This window comes from Oncorhynchus keta, chromosome 11 (assembly GCF_023373465.1).
Source record: "Oncorhynchus keta strain PuntledgeMale-10-30-2019 chromosome 11, Oket_V2, whole genome shotgun sequence".
Taxonomy (NCBI): Eukaryota; Metazoa; Chordata; class Actinopteri; order Salmoniformes; family Salmonidae; genus Oncorhynchus; species Oncorhynchus keta.
The window spans coordinates 16,293,287-16,307,217 of NC_068431.1; the positions used below are offsets into that span (position 1 = coordinate 16,293,287).

The 13,931-nt window shown below is 43.0% G+C and overlaps 1 protein-coding gene across 1 annotated transcript in view; it reads right to left on the reverse strand.

Moving 5' to 3' along the window:
• LOC118390648 (follistatin-related protein 4-like) overlaps positions 1–13,931 on the reverse strand; it is a 294,535-nt gene that overhangs the window by 261,704 nt on the left and 18,900 nt on the right. Inside the window, exons 2-3 of the mRNA XM_052529604.1 lie at positions 12,490–12,634; positions 534–567 (exon numbers count right to left, since the gene is read on the reverse strand). Coding sequence (XP_052385564.1) covers positions 534–567; positions 12,490–12,624 — 169 coding nt within the window. The 5' untranslated portion in view covers positions 12,625–12,634. The remainder of the gene's footprint in view (positions 1–533; positions 568–12,489; positions 12,635–13,931) is intronic.

Genomic DNA, 13,931 nt, shown 5'->3' on the forward strand with positions numbered 1-13,931 from the left:
TTCCTGGAATATCCCAGTCAGTAATAGAACTTCCACAACATCACCGCAGACGCAGAGGCCTGTAGCACCGAACACGTCTCAGCACAGATGTGATTACAGTAGGGTACAGTAGTGCCTCGACATCAATTGATGCAACACATTGAATCTCATAAGAATAGAATACCGGTACACATGCACGTGTGCATGCACACTCACAAACATACACACACACACATACCAAAAACAGGCAACGGCAATAATGATAGCTCACAAAACAGGAAGACATCATATTATTTTAAAATACCATCTTGAACACAACAGAACATGAGGAAGTTACTACACAGTGTACCAACAGTATATAAGCAGGTTTGATACTGTGTGTAAAACCTTGAAAAGAGACAGGTTTTTCTGAGTACTTTCACCAAAGAGGGCTTCTATAGAATGTACTATGAATGCTGTTCACATAACCCATGCCAACATGAAAGGTTTTTGTCATTGCATAACATACTGTATTTAAGTGATGCAGTTTGATTGATTACAGTAAGGCTACTTACATGGATCGGCCACCCCGTCAGCATGTCCACTCTTCTGCAAAGAGAGAACACAAAGTGTTACTATTAGTCTCAGACAACAGCTGTCTGTTCTTCTTATCACAATATTGTGCCACATGTAATGTGTGTTTTCCTCTTTGAGAATAGACCAGTAGAAGTGAGAAAGGTTTCACACTGTTTCCAGAGTATATTCATTCATCCTTTTCGGAAAATGTAATTTGTCAAGACTACAAGATGGCAGGTGTCATCTCTGTTTGCCTGGATATCTGTCAGGATGGTGTATATAGCTCAAGAAGCAAGAAGCACCATGCCTGTAAAGTTCATATTTATCCGCAGTGCAAAGACCACGTTGGGCTTCTCCGAGCAGATGTTTGGATTATGTACAGATGTGGGATCGTAATTTGACCACCCTGTTGCAGGATAACTTTTATATAATGCAGGAAATGTTAATGTATCACCTCAGTACCTCCAGGCTCTGATCAGGCCCTACACCCAAACAAGGGCACTGCGTTCATCCACCTCTGGCCTGCTCGCCTCCCTACCACTGAGGAAGTACAGTTCCCGCTCAGCCCAGTCAAAACTGTTCGCTGCTCTGGCCCCCCAATGGTGGAACAAACTCCCTCACGACGCCAGGACAGCGGAGTCAATCACCACCTTCCGGAGACACCTGAAACCCCACCTCTTCAAGGAATACCTAGGATAGGGTAAGTAATCCTTCTCACCCCCCTAAAAAGATTTAGATGCACTATTGTAAAGTGGCTGTTCCACTGGATGTCATAAGGTGTATGCACCAATTTGTAAGTCGCTCTGGATAAGAGCGTCTGCTAAATGACTTAAATGTAAATGTAAACTTGAGATTTAAAAAGGCTACTGAAGTTTGTGATTTCCACTTTGAAATTTAAGACTTGATTTTCTCTTTATTATCATCCACAAAATTATTCACGTTTCCTGTTGCTGTATGATTGTTTTCCTGCTATAGCAAAATGGCACAAATTAAGATCCTACATCTGTACATCCCCAACTCCCAGGCTAAGATATCTGCATAATTAAAGTGGCCAAACACAATAAGAGTAGGGGAATTGAAATAGATGGGAATCATTCTGAAGGGTCACAGTGAGGAAGCCTAAATGAATACTACTACTATACCATTTGTACTGTACCATCATAAAGCCAGTACCACCAAACTAGCTTAACCCTAGTATCTAGAAAGACGGATATCTGGTTAACATTTCATAAATAATGTCTCACTGCTTTTACTACCTGTGTGGAAATAGCTGGTCTCTGTTGCCAATACACAACACAGTTGGCATACAGTCTGGAGCTTTTGTATAGTATGTAGGCAATACAGCATTCATTTTCTGTGAGTCCTCACACAGAGCATGAAACCAAAACAATGCCTCCTCTTACATCTCTACATGACAGCTGTTAATTGAAGCGATGTGACAACTAGCATCCCTCACACTAAATCTGGCTTGTAGTGAGCTTGACTGATAAAGCGTATGTGTCTGATAGCCTTCTTGGCAACCGCAGAGAGCCCTTGGACTTTGGAGACTTTCTGAAGAAACACCGCTGCCTTTCAACAGAATGTGCTTCCGTGTGATTACAGAGATTTGGGCCAAGTCAAACCCTCCTCTTTCATGCCATCTGCCTGTTTTAATTGCAGACGTGCGTCCTCATCATGGCAGAGCAAAGCGTTTGCACTGATCAGATGCCTTCCTCGCGATCATTTCAAGAGGGTCCTGTTTATTCAGTTGATTAGAGACTGTCAGTGCGTTGTGAACCACTGAGAAAACACAGAGCAGACAAAGAGAGACAGAACACTGCTCTAGGCCTAGACTCAATCAGCTAGCTAATGTCTGTGTGTTTTTCTGCCGTTTGCCTCCCATTTAAACTCCCTGACTAGATTCAATTGAACATCATACAGCATCCATGCACACATATTTTTGGGAGAGGCACAACTGTAACAGCAAGGTAACTCAGCCCAAGCTGTGTTGTAATGGATGCTGGTAGAATATATGCCTCTCGTATGCCTCTGTTCCTCTCCTATAAGGGTGCTGTGCAGCCACTCTCATTCAAACCTCCATATGCTCGCTTTCATTTAAGCTTTCATTTAAGCCAACCTGTGCCAGCTCGGCGAGCTAGACTCAGCACACAGACGACTGTATACACAGAGCCATGCTGGCAGCCATTAGACTCTGATAAGGAAGAGCAGACTAGACAATATGAACCTTATTTGGATACCCACAATGTATAGAGATGAAATAGAGAAAAGCTGTCAATTGCCATGGGTATATTAGGTTAAATTCAAACAAAGCTAGCACACAAAGCTAAGAATGTGTCTGGTATGTTAATGTAAAATCAGTTTGGAAATGGGGAAAATCATTGATGTCAACTGACGGGCACACAATACACTAACAGTGCCTTTGGAAAGTATTCATCATTTTTTTCTCATCAATCTACACACAATACCCCATAATGACAAAGCAAAAACAGGTTTTTAGAATTTTTGCAAATGTTTAGCAAATTAGTTATACTCAGTACTTTGTTGAAGCACCTTTGGCAGCAAATACAGCCTTGCGTCTTCTTGGGTATGACGTTACAAGCTTGGCACACCTGTTTTGGGGGAGTTTCACCCATTCCTCTCTGCAGATCCTCTCAAGCTCTATGAGGTTGGATGGGGAACGTCGGAGCACAACTATTTTCAGGTTTCTCCATAGATGTTCGATCTGGTTCAAGTCCGGACTCTGGCTGGGCCACTCAAGGACATTCAGAGACTTATCCCGAGGCCACTCCTGTGTTGTCTTGGCTGTGTGTTTAGGGTAATTTCCTGTTGGAAGGTGAACCTTCACTCCAGTCTGAGGTCGTGTACACTCTGGAGCAGGTTTTCATCACAGATCTTTCTGTACTTTGCTCCGTTCATCTTTCCCTCAATCCTGACTAGTCTCCCAGTCCCTGCCGCTGGTAAGCATTCGCACAGCATGATGCTGCCACCACCATGCTTCACTGTAGAGATGGTGCCAGGTTTCCTCCATACGCGATGCTTGGCATTCAGGCCAAAGAGCTCAATCTAGGTTTCATCAGACCAGAGAATCTTGTTTCTCACGGTCTCACTCCTTTAGGTGCCTTTTGGCAAACTTCAAGGAGCGGTCATGTGCCTTATACTGAGGAGTGGCTTCCATCTGGCCACTCTACTATAAAGACCTGATTGGTGAGGTGCAGCAGAGATGGTTGTCCTTCTGGAAGTTTCTTCCATCTCCACAGAGGAACTCTGGAGCTCTGTCAGAGTGACCATCGGGTTCTTGGTCACCTCCCTGACCGAGGCTGTGTGGTTAGTAGTGTGGTTTGTGTGGTTAGTAGTGTGGTGTGTGTGGTTAGTAGTGTGGTTTGTGTGGTTAGTAGTGTGGTGTGTGTGGTTAGTAGTGTGGTGTGTGTGGTTAGTAGTGTGGTGTGTGTGGTTAGTAGTGTGGTGTGTGTGGTTAGTAGTGTGGTGTGTGTGGTTAGTAGTGTGGTGTGTGTGGTTAGTAGTGTGGTGTGTGTGGTTAGTAGTGTGGTGTGTGTGGTTAGTAGTGTGGTTTGTGTGGTTAGTAGTGTGGTTTGTGTGGTTAGTAGGAGTGTCGGGAGTCATGCTGCATGCTTTCCCTGATATTTACTGCCACGATTTATCCTCTTAAGTGTTTCTATTCATTGTAATTACATTGCTGTACTTCCAAAGACGGAGGGAGACAACAGAGTCCCACTGAGTTTTCAAGAGATTTTTACATGCCCAGAGTTTTCCCTAATAAAAGGGATAATGGCTTTCCTAGTGGAGGGCAAAACGGGTCAGGCTGAGAGAGAGGATGCAGGCTCACTGCTAATACGGAGCCACGTACCCAGGCCGCTCTACTCGTGATATGACAACTTTCCCCCATGAAACAGCCCCAGCGTGAGAATGAGATGGAGACCTACTTAATGTAATGGCTCTGGGTGTAAATAGTCATTGTGTTGTAATGGATGACCTATAAACAATGATTGCATTAACTGGGGAAAATGCCTATTTGCATGATTTTATCTAACAGGTTCTGGAGTGTAGTTAGTTCTACTAGTGAACTTGTGTAATTAATGTGGATTAATTGAACATCACACTACACCACACCTTTATGTTAAATTTAATAGACTCTAGCTAATTGATCCAACACGTTACAAATCCCACAATAGAAATGAAAAGGTAATTTCTGATTGAGCTGACATATGCAGCATTCACCGTGAATGCAGTCTTCTCTAAAGCGGGAACATTGCCTTTAAATATCAATCACTCTGTAAAACTGAACTTCTGCGATGCGGATCGAATAATACCCTAAGTTTATGTTATAAAAAATTAATATATAGAGACAGGATTATCTACTGTTTTCCAGGGAGTCTTTGGAGAGACAACATACTGTACATGTTTTTGTTGAATTTATTTGACTTATAGATCAAATGAAGAACCATAATTGTTTGGGTTCATTACAAATGAATTAAGTTATACAGTTGTCCAGTCTATATTATCCAAGGGAAATATCACTAAGCTTCACTTTATTCTCACTTGATAGATATGACTGATTACACTGTTTTGAAGTGTTGTTGCTTTCACAAATCACATGTTTCAAAAGAGTGCACAGGTGCTGTATGGCAGATATAATCTGTTGAGTCAATTTGTTTCTGCTATTAGCTATTTTAGTACAAAGCTAGCTGAGAAAAGAACACAGCCTGAACAGAGATATATTGGCCTCTTCAGAAGCTGAGAAAAGCAACATAAAGTCGCTCAAAGTGCATATCATCATCTGTAAGTACCATAGTGGTAAAACAACATTGTCTTCACCAATCATTGCCCCAAATGGACTCCATTTCATTCATATTTACGTGCAGATACCACTGTAAGTGTCACAATAGAGACATCTGTGTGAATTCCCTCTAGGTCACAGATCTTGAGGACTTGACTACAAACTTGAGTGGGGTTAAAAAAAACGAGTGCATCTTGAGAGCTTGGGACTATTAGGTTCTATCTGAATTTTCTCCCTAATGTAGTTATTGACATATCATTGTTCTTATCAATGTCATCTACCTATATAGTATTCTGAATTCCCAAATTCATGTTATTAAGTTCAAAAGAATACAAGATAAAAAAATAGCTGACACCATTCAAACGGAATGGGGCTTCAGAATTGTAAAGCCAATTATCTCAGAATAATCTTTTTGCAGATAGAACCTTATAGTCCCAAACTCTCGTCATGCTAATCTCAAACCTCACAGTTGCCCAATTTCCCCCGCTCTCCATCCTTATCTTTCCCCTGTATCCTCAATACCGCCTCCATCATATTTCCTATTTTCCATACTCTCCTCATTCTTCTAGTTTATTCCTATCCCTCTCTCTATGGACTGAATCATGTTTATAATCCAGAAGGTAAAAAAGGTTCCAATGCAGAGTGAATTGGATTCTGAGATATGGCTTTGCGAGCTGTGAGACTGTTATGTGAGGTTCCATGATAGCAGAGGTTGGAATGGGAAATTGAGAGAGAAGGAGACTGATGCCTTATGGCTGACCCTGCAAGAGCCAGGTGGCCTGATGGCCTATCATAGTGGCTGATGGCCTATCACCAGGACAATGGCGGCTCTGCCTGGCATTTAATCAGCTCATTATTTACCCAGCAATTACCTAAAGATGGTCCTGAGGAAAATGTACAGCTATCTCTGTTTTAAACTTGCATAGGGTTACAAAGGGAGGGCATATTACTGGAACCTTTCAATGTTTACCAGTAAACAACCAGAATGTTGTTAACTTTCAACTTTTGGTTGATTCAGATTGTCTGTAATTATCTCTGGCTCTCTGTGTGGTCTTATCATGTAAAATACACTACGTGGTCAAAAGTATGGGGACCACCGTTCAAATTAATGGATTCAGCTATTTCAGACACACCCGTGGCTGACAGGTGTATAACATCGAGGACACAGCCAAGCAATCTCCATAGACAAATATTGTCAGTAGAATGGTCCGTCCTGAAGAGCTCAGTGACTTTCAATGTGGCACCATCATAGGATGCCACCTTTCCAACAAGTCAGTTTGTCAAATTGTTGCCCTGCTAGAGCTGCCCCCAGTCAAATGCACGTGCAGTTATTGTGAAGTGGAAACGTCTAGGAGCAACAATGGCTCAGCCGCAAAGTGGTAGGCCAAACAAACTCACAGAATGGGACCGTTGAGCACTTTTTAAGCATAGTGCTAAAAATCACCTGTCCTCGGTTGCAACACTCACTACCAAGTTCCAAACTGCCTCTGGAATCAAAGTCAGCACAATAACTGTTGATTGGGAGATACATGAAATGGGTTTCCATGGCCGAGCAGCCGGACACAGGCCTAAGATCACCATGCGCAATGCCAAGCGTCGGCTGGAGTGGTGTAAAGCCGAACAGAGGCAGTTAACATATTGAACTATTTAACCATAAACGTAATTGACTCTGGAGCAGTGGAAACGCATTCTCTGGAGTGATGAATCACATGTCAAAGTGTAGGTGATATGCATATTGGCTACATTCAGTCAGGTCCATGCCGATGCTGACAGGAGGGAGGCACCAGAAAATGTAGCCCCATTTTAATGAGACTTATAAGTACATATAAACGCCAGTCATGTTTAACAAATCTAATGTAGGATAATTAACGTCTAAAGGCTTGATTCTGTCATACCCTGTTCATATAGGAGAGAAAGGCCAGTGCCTTTTGTGCACCTTGCAATCTGAGCAGAGGCAGTCGACATTTTGAAACTATTTAACCATAAACGTAATTGTTTAAAACCTAGATGTTTTTTTGTCATTTTATAAGACATGTCTTACTGTGTTCCGGATTATTTTATAAACATATGCCATTAAAATCAGTATTTCTCTCAAGTTCTCAACTTTCTTTCATTGTCCAGCAGCCAAAGACACAATCCTAGTCATGTTAACAACCCATAATAATTGTTGCATCTTTAGATCTTCATTCTTTCTAAATTTCTAAATAACATTTTTTATCTTTGTCATATGAAACCGATCGCTTTTATGAATTCATTCATTTGCATTTGCGGTGTGCTTTGGAGAATGGTGTTTTCCTGATAATTGCATTTTGGAACATTTGAGCTTTTGAGTGTGCACATTTCTGTGCATATAATGTGAAGAAATAGCCTGACAGTTTATCAACATTTAAAGCTAAATGTTCTGATCAGTTCCATCAGCCTCATTGCTTTTAAATTGTTTTTTTTTTTATGTACAGTGGTTGTTTTAATTTGGGATCTATCATCCAACAACTGTCCCAGAGTCTATTTGGAACATGTATTTCTAGTACAGAATAACAATCTGACCAGGTCAACTTTTCTACTTTGGAGAAGAGTAGATTGACATTGGATAGTGCTTTTGTTGTTCGTTACTCATCTTGTTGGCTGACAAAAAAGTAAATGTGGAATGTTCATGTCACATCTTCAATATGCGCATAGGAATTGGATAAGAAGGTTGTGTGCCGTTGCATCCCCGATGTGTCTGTGTAACAGTATAATTTTAAACCGTCCCCTCGCCCATACCCGGGCGCGAACCAGGGACCTTCTGCACACATCAACAACAGTCACCCACGAAGCATCGTTACCCATCGCTCCACAAAAGCCGGGGCCCTTGCAGAGCAAGGGGAACTACTACTTCAAGGTCTCAGAGCAAGTGACGTAACCGATTGAAACGCTATTTAGCGCGCGCCGCTAACTAAGCTAGCCATTTCACATCCGTTACATCTGTCTTCACTAGTAGCCTAGGCTACTTTGGAGCTGCAATGCCTGTAAGAAGGACCCGATCCCGATGTGTCTGTCTTCACTAGTAGCCTAGGCTACTTCGGAGCTGCAATGCCTGTAAGAAGGACCCGATCCTGTGACGGACATTGGCTAATAAAAACTCTTCCCCTTCAGCAGGTTGAAAATATTTGGCATGGGCCCTCAGATCCTCTAAAAGTTCTACAGCTGCACCACTGAGAGCATCCTGACTGGCTGTATTACTGATTGGTATGGCAATTGCACCGCCCTCGATTGCATGGCGCGGACGGCCCAGTACATCACTGGGGCTGAGCTCAGAGGAAGGCCAGGACAATTGTCAAAGAACCTAGCCACCCAAGCCATAGACTGCTCACTCTGCTACCACATGGCAAGTGGTACCTGGAGCGCCAAGAATGGTTTTCGCCAGGCATAATGGGACCCATGTCATCCAAAAAGTTTTACTTTTGACTCATCTGTCCATAGAACATTTTAATTTTGGCAAACTTGGACGAGATGGGTCCCATTATGTCTGGTGAAAACCGAACACTGTATTGCACAGTAAGAACCTCATATCAAAGGCCAAGCATGGTGGTGGTAGTGTGATGGTTGGGGATGCCTTGCTGCCTCTGGACCTGGATGACTTGCCTTCATAGAATGAACCATGAATTCTGCTCTGTATCAGAGAATTCTACGGAGGAATGTCAGGCCATGTGTCTGTGAGCTGAAGCTGAAGCGCAGCTGGGTCATGCAGCAAGACGATCCAAAACACACAAGTCGACATGAAAATGGTTCAAAAGCAACAAATTAGAAGTTTTGGAATGTCCAAGTCGAATTCCAAACCTAATCTCAATTGGGATGTTGTATCAGGACTTGAAAGGAGCAGTTCATGCTTGAAAACCCACAAATGTCAGTGAGTTAAAGCAGTTTTGCATGCAAGAGTGGGCCAAAATTCGGTTGCATCATTGCAGCTAAAGGTGGCGCAACCAGTTATTGAGTGTAAGGGGGAAATTACTTTTTCACACTGGGATATTGGGTGATGCATAACTTTGTTAATGAAATAAAATAAGTATTGAAAAGAAATGTCAACTCAGGTTCCCTTTATATAATATTAGGTTTTGGTTGAAGATCTGATAACATTCAATATCGAAAATATGCAAAAACAGACTAAATCAGAAAGGAGGCAAAAACATTTTCACTGCACTGTGCATTCAGAAAGTATTCAGACCCTTTTACTTTTCCACATTTTGTTACGTAACAGCCTTATTCTAAAAATAAATCCTAATAAATCTTCAAAAAAATACCCTATAATGACAAAGCGATAAAAGGTTTGTAGACATTTTTGCAAGTGTATTACAAATAAAAAACCAAAATATATTATTTACATAAGTATTCAGACCCTTTGCTAGAAGACTTGAAATTGAACTCAAGTGCATCCTGTTTCAATTGATCATCCTTGAGATGTTTCTACAACTTGATTGGAGTCCACCTGTGGTACATTCCATTGATTGGACATGATTTGGAAAGGCACACAACTGTCTATATAAGGTCCCACAGTTGACAGTGCATGTCAGAGCAAAAACCAAGCCATGACGTTGAAGTAAATTGTCAGCAGAGTTCCGAGACAGGATTGTGTTGAGGCACAGATCTGAGGAAGGGTACCAAAGCATTTCTGCAGCATTGAAGGTCCCCAAGAACACAGTGGCCTCCATCATTCTTAGATGGAAAAAGTTTGGAACCACCAAGACTCTTCCTAGAGCTGGCCAGGGAGGTGACCAAGAACCAGATGGTCACTCTGACAGAGCTCCAGAGTTCCTCTGTGAAGATGGGAGAACCTTCCAGAAGGAAAACCATCTCTGCTGCACTCCACCAATCAGGCCGTTATGGTAGAGTGGCCAGACCGAAGCCACTCCTCAGTATTAGGCACATGACAGCCCGCTTGGAGTTTGCCACAAGGCACCTATAGGACTCTCAGACCATGAGAAACAAGATTATCTGGTCTGATGAAACCAAGATTGAACTCTTTGGCCTGAATGCCAAGTGTCACGTCTGGAGGAAACCTGACACCATCCCAATGGTGAAGCATGGTGGTGGCAGTATCATGCTGTGGGGATGTTTTTCAGGGACTGGGAGACTAGTCAGGTTTGAAGGAAAGATGAACGGAGCAAAGTACAGAAAGATCTGTGATGAAAAGCTGCTCCAGAGTGCTCATGACCTCAGACTGAGGCGAAGGTTCATCTTCCAACAGGACAACGACCCTAGCACATAGCCAAGACAATCCAGGAGTGGCTCCGGGACAAGTTTCTGAATGTCCTTGAGTGGCCCAGCCAGAGCCCGGACTTGAACCCAATCTAACATCTCTGGAGAGACCTGGAAATAGCTGTGTAGCGATGCTCCCCTTCCAACCTGACAGAGCTTGTGAGGATCTGCAAAAAAGAACGGGAGAAACTCCCCCAAAACAGGTGTGCCAAGCTTGTAGCGTCATACACAAGAATTATCGAGGCGGTAATCACTGCCAATGGTGCTTCAACAAAGTACTGAGTAAAAGGTCTGGATACTTATGTAAATGTGATATTAAAGTTTTTTATTTTTAATACATTTAATACATTATGGGGTATTGTGTGTAGATTGATGAGGGTGAAAAAAAACTATTTAATCAATTTTAGAATAAGGCTCTAAAGTAACAAAATGTGGAAAAAGTTGAGGGTTCTGAATACTTTCCGAATGCACTGCATATTATTCATTGCTACTTTTTTTCACTTTTTACTCTGCATCGTTGGGAAAAGTCTTGTAAGTTCATTTCAAGGTCAAGTCTACAGATGTTGTATTGATTTTGATGAGATTACCTGTAAATTACCTAAATTACTGGTCTGCCAGCCAAAATAGATTGTTTCAGTGACATGTGTTTGTCTACATTTCTCACTGTTTCTGGTGTATACTGGCCTGGGAGGCTGACTACACTTTATTTTCTTATTCATTTCTGAAGACTCCTGCTCTGCTGTATATTGATGCAGTCCAATCCACCAGCACCACCCCAGAGTTTACTTTAAACTACAATGCCTATTGACAACTTTTGAATTCCCATGTCCTGGGTTAGATAGGGATGCCTGGGAATGTCTTGTTTGCATTGAGTGTTTAAAGAGGTCAGAACAGAACCACCTCAGCGATGAGATTCCTCTGCTTGCTGCCAACTTGGCACGGTGTCACACCACGGGCCAGCCAGTCTGGGAGATTAGACTTGGGGGGTGCAGCATGCTTCATTTCACAAAGAATTGGGAGAATGTTTGTGGGAGTTGGGGGGGACAACATGCTCTTTGGGACAATGCTCTGTAGAACAATTGACAAATGACTTCACCTGTGTGATTAATGTGCAAATTCACATTAGAACTTCATGCATCTCAACCAAAACACTGTTCATTACGACCAGGCAATGCCACTTCCCTTTCAAGCTTGAATCCAGACCAGCATGGAAAAAGTGGGGGGAGACTGCTGGGTGGAAGCTAATGGGTTTTTAGGTCTGGCTCGAAGTTATATAGTAAACCCACACCATCGAAGTGATTGTCATGCAATTGTGTGTACATGCAAACTGTTTGGAACAACATTTCAAAGAGACAAATGGTAGTGTGACAAAAGAGTGTCCTTGTGGGGTAATTGATGAACACACTCTGCAGCCAACTGAACCTCCTCTCCTCGGTGGAGAGAGAGACAGGCAAGATTCATGAAGACTGTGATTGCAAGGTATCTAAGCAACCCTCTGTCAAGATCACATGCAGAACCACGAAAGGAGACAAACACTCAAATGCCCATGTTGAGCAGGAAGAGTATTTCACCGTCTTCTGCATGCAACTGTATTACCTAAAATTGTGCTATGTATGTTTGGATTCATTTTATGGCATTTGTTTCCTGCTATGTCATGGAAAGCATAAAATCATTTATGGGGGACTAGGGTGAAAGAGGGAGGAAGAGGAGGAGAGTCACAGATGCAAAGATAGAGTGGCTTCTAAAGACACAACAGGCAGAGAGAAGAATAACAGACACAGACAGAGAGATTTATACAGAAGAACAGGGAGACCGAGAGGGAAACAGAGGGAGAGTGGTTGAAAGGGAGGGGCGAGAGAGAGAGAGAAGACAGAGTGACAGAGAGAGAGGCAGAAATACACAGAGAGCGACGCATACTGTATATTTACCCTGGTCTGTGGTCCCTGGGAGGGGTTCTCTGGTCTGTTTGCTGTATCCATGCTCCTCCGCCCTTCAGTCAGCCAGCAGACAGAGACAGAGGCTCCGAGCAGGACAGGAAGTGCCCAAATACACAGCAAGCCCATCAGTGTCAGTCTGTCAGGAAAAAGAACATGACAACAACTGTCACACCGCTGCCCCTGACTGACTGCTGCCCTTCACTCATATTATAGTGTGCCATCAAACAGTGCAGCATAGTACAGCACAGCACAGTACAATACAGCACAGTACAGTACAGCACAGTTCAGCACAGCACAGTACAGTACAATACAGCACAGTTCAGCACAGCACAGTACAATACAGCACAGTACAGTACAGCACAGTTCAGCACAGCACAGTACAGTACAATACAGCACAGTTCAGCACAGCACAGTACAGTACAGCACAGTTCAGCACAGCACAGTACAATACAGCACAGTACAGTACAGCACAGCACAGTTCAGCACAGCACAGCACAGCACAGTACAGTACAATACAGCACAGTTCAGCACAGCACAGTACAGTACAATACAGCACAGTTCAGCACAGCACAGTACAGTACAATACAGCACAGTTCAGCACAGCACAGTACAGTACAGCACAGCACAGTTCAGCACAGCACAGTACAATACAGCACAGTACAGTACAATACAGCACAGTTCAGCACAGCACAGTACAATACAGCACAGTACAGTACAGCACAGTTCAGCACAGCACAGTACAGTACAATACAGCACAGTTCAGCACAGCACAGTACAGTACAGCACAGCACAGTTCAGCACAGCACAGTACAATACAGCACAGTACAGTACAGCACAGCACAGTTCAGCACAGCACAGCACAGCACAGTACAGTACAATACAGCACAGTTCAGCACAGCACAGTACAGTACAGTACAGCACAGTTCAGCACAGCACAGTACAGTACAGCACAGTACAGTACAGCACAATACAGCACAGTACAGCACAGCACAGTTCAGCACAGCACAGTACAGTACAGCACAGTTCAGCACAGCACAGTTCAGCACAGCACAGTACAGTACAGCACAGCACAGTTCAGCACAGCACAGTACAGTACAGCACAGTACAGCACAGTACAGTACAGTACAGTACAGCACAGTACAATACAGCACAGTACAGCACAGCACAGAAGAGTATACCACAGCACAGAACAGTACAGTATAGCATTATACAGTGCATTACAACAGTATAGTGCAGTACAACACAGTACAGAGCAGGTCCCTCTTTCATAGGTTCATAGCCATAATAATTTACCATCACCTCATTAATCTGTATAAGATGCACTTATTTAGAGCTGAGGAGCCTTTTTTGGTGATGTGATGTGATGTGACTGTCATATTGCCATGAAAGAATAAACAGTGTTCCCGGCAACCATGTATAGGTCTATACTATGT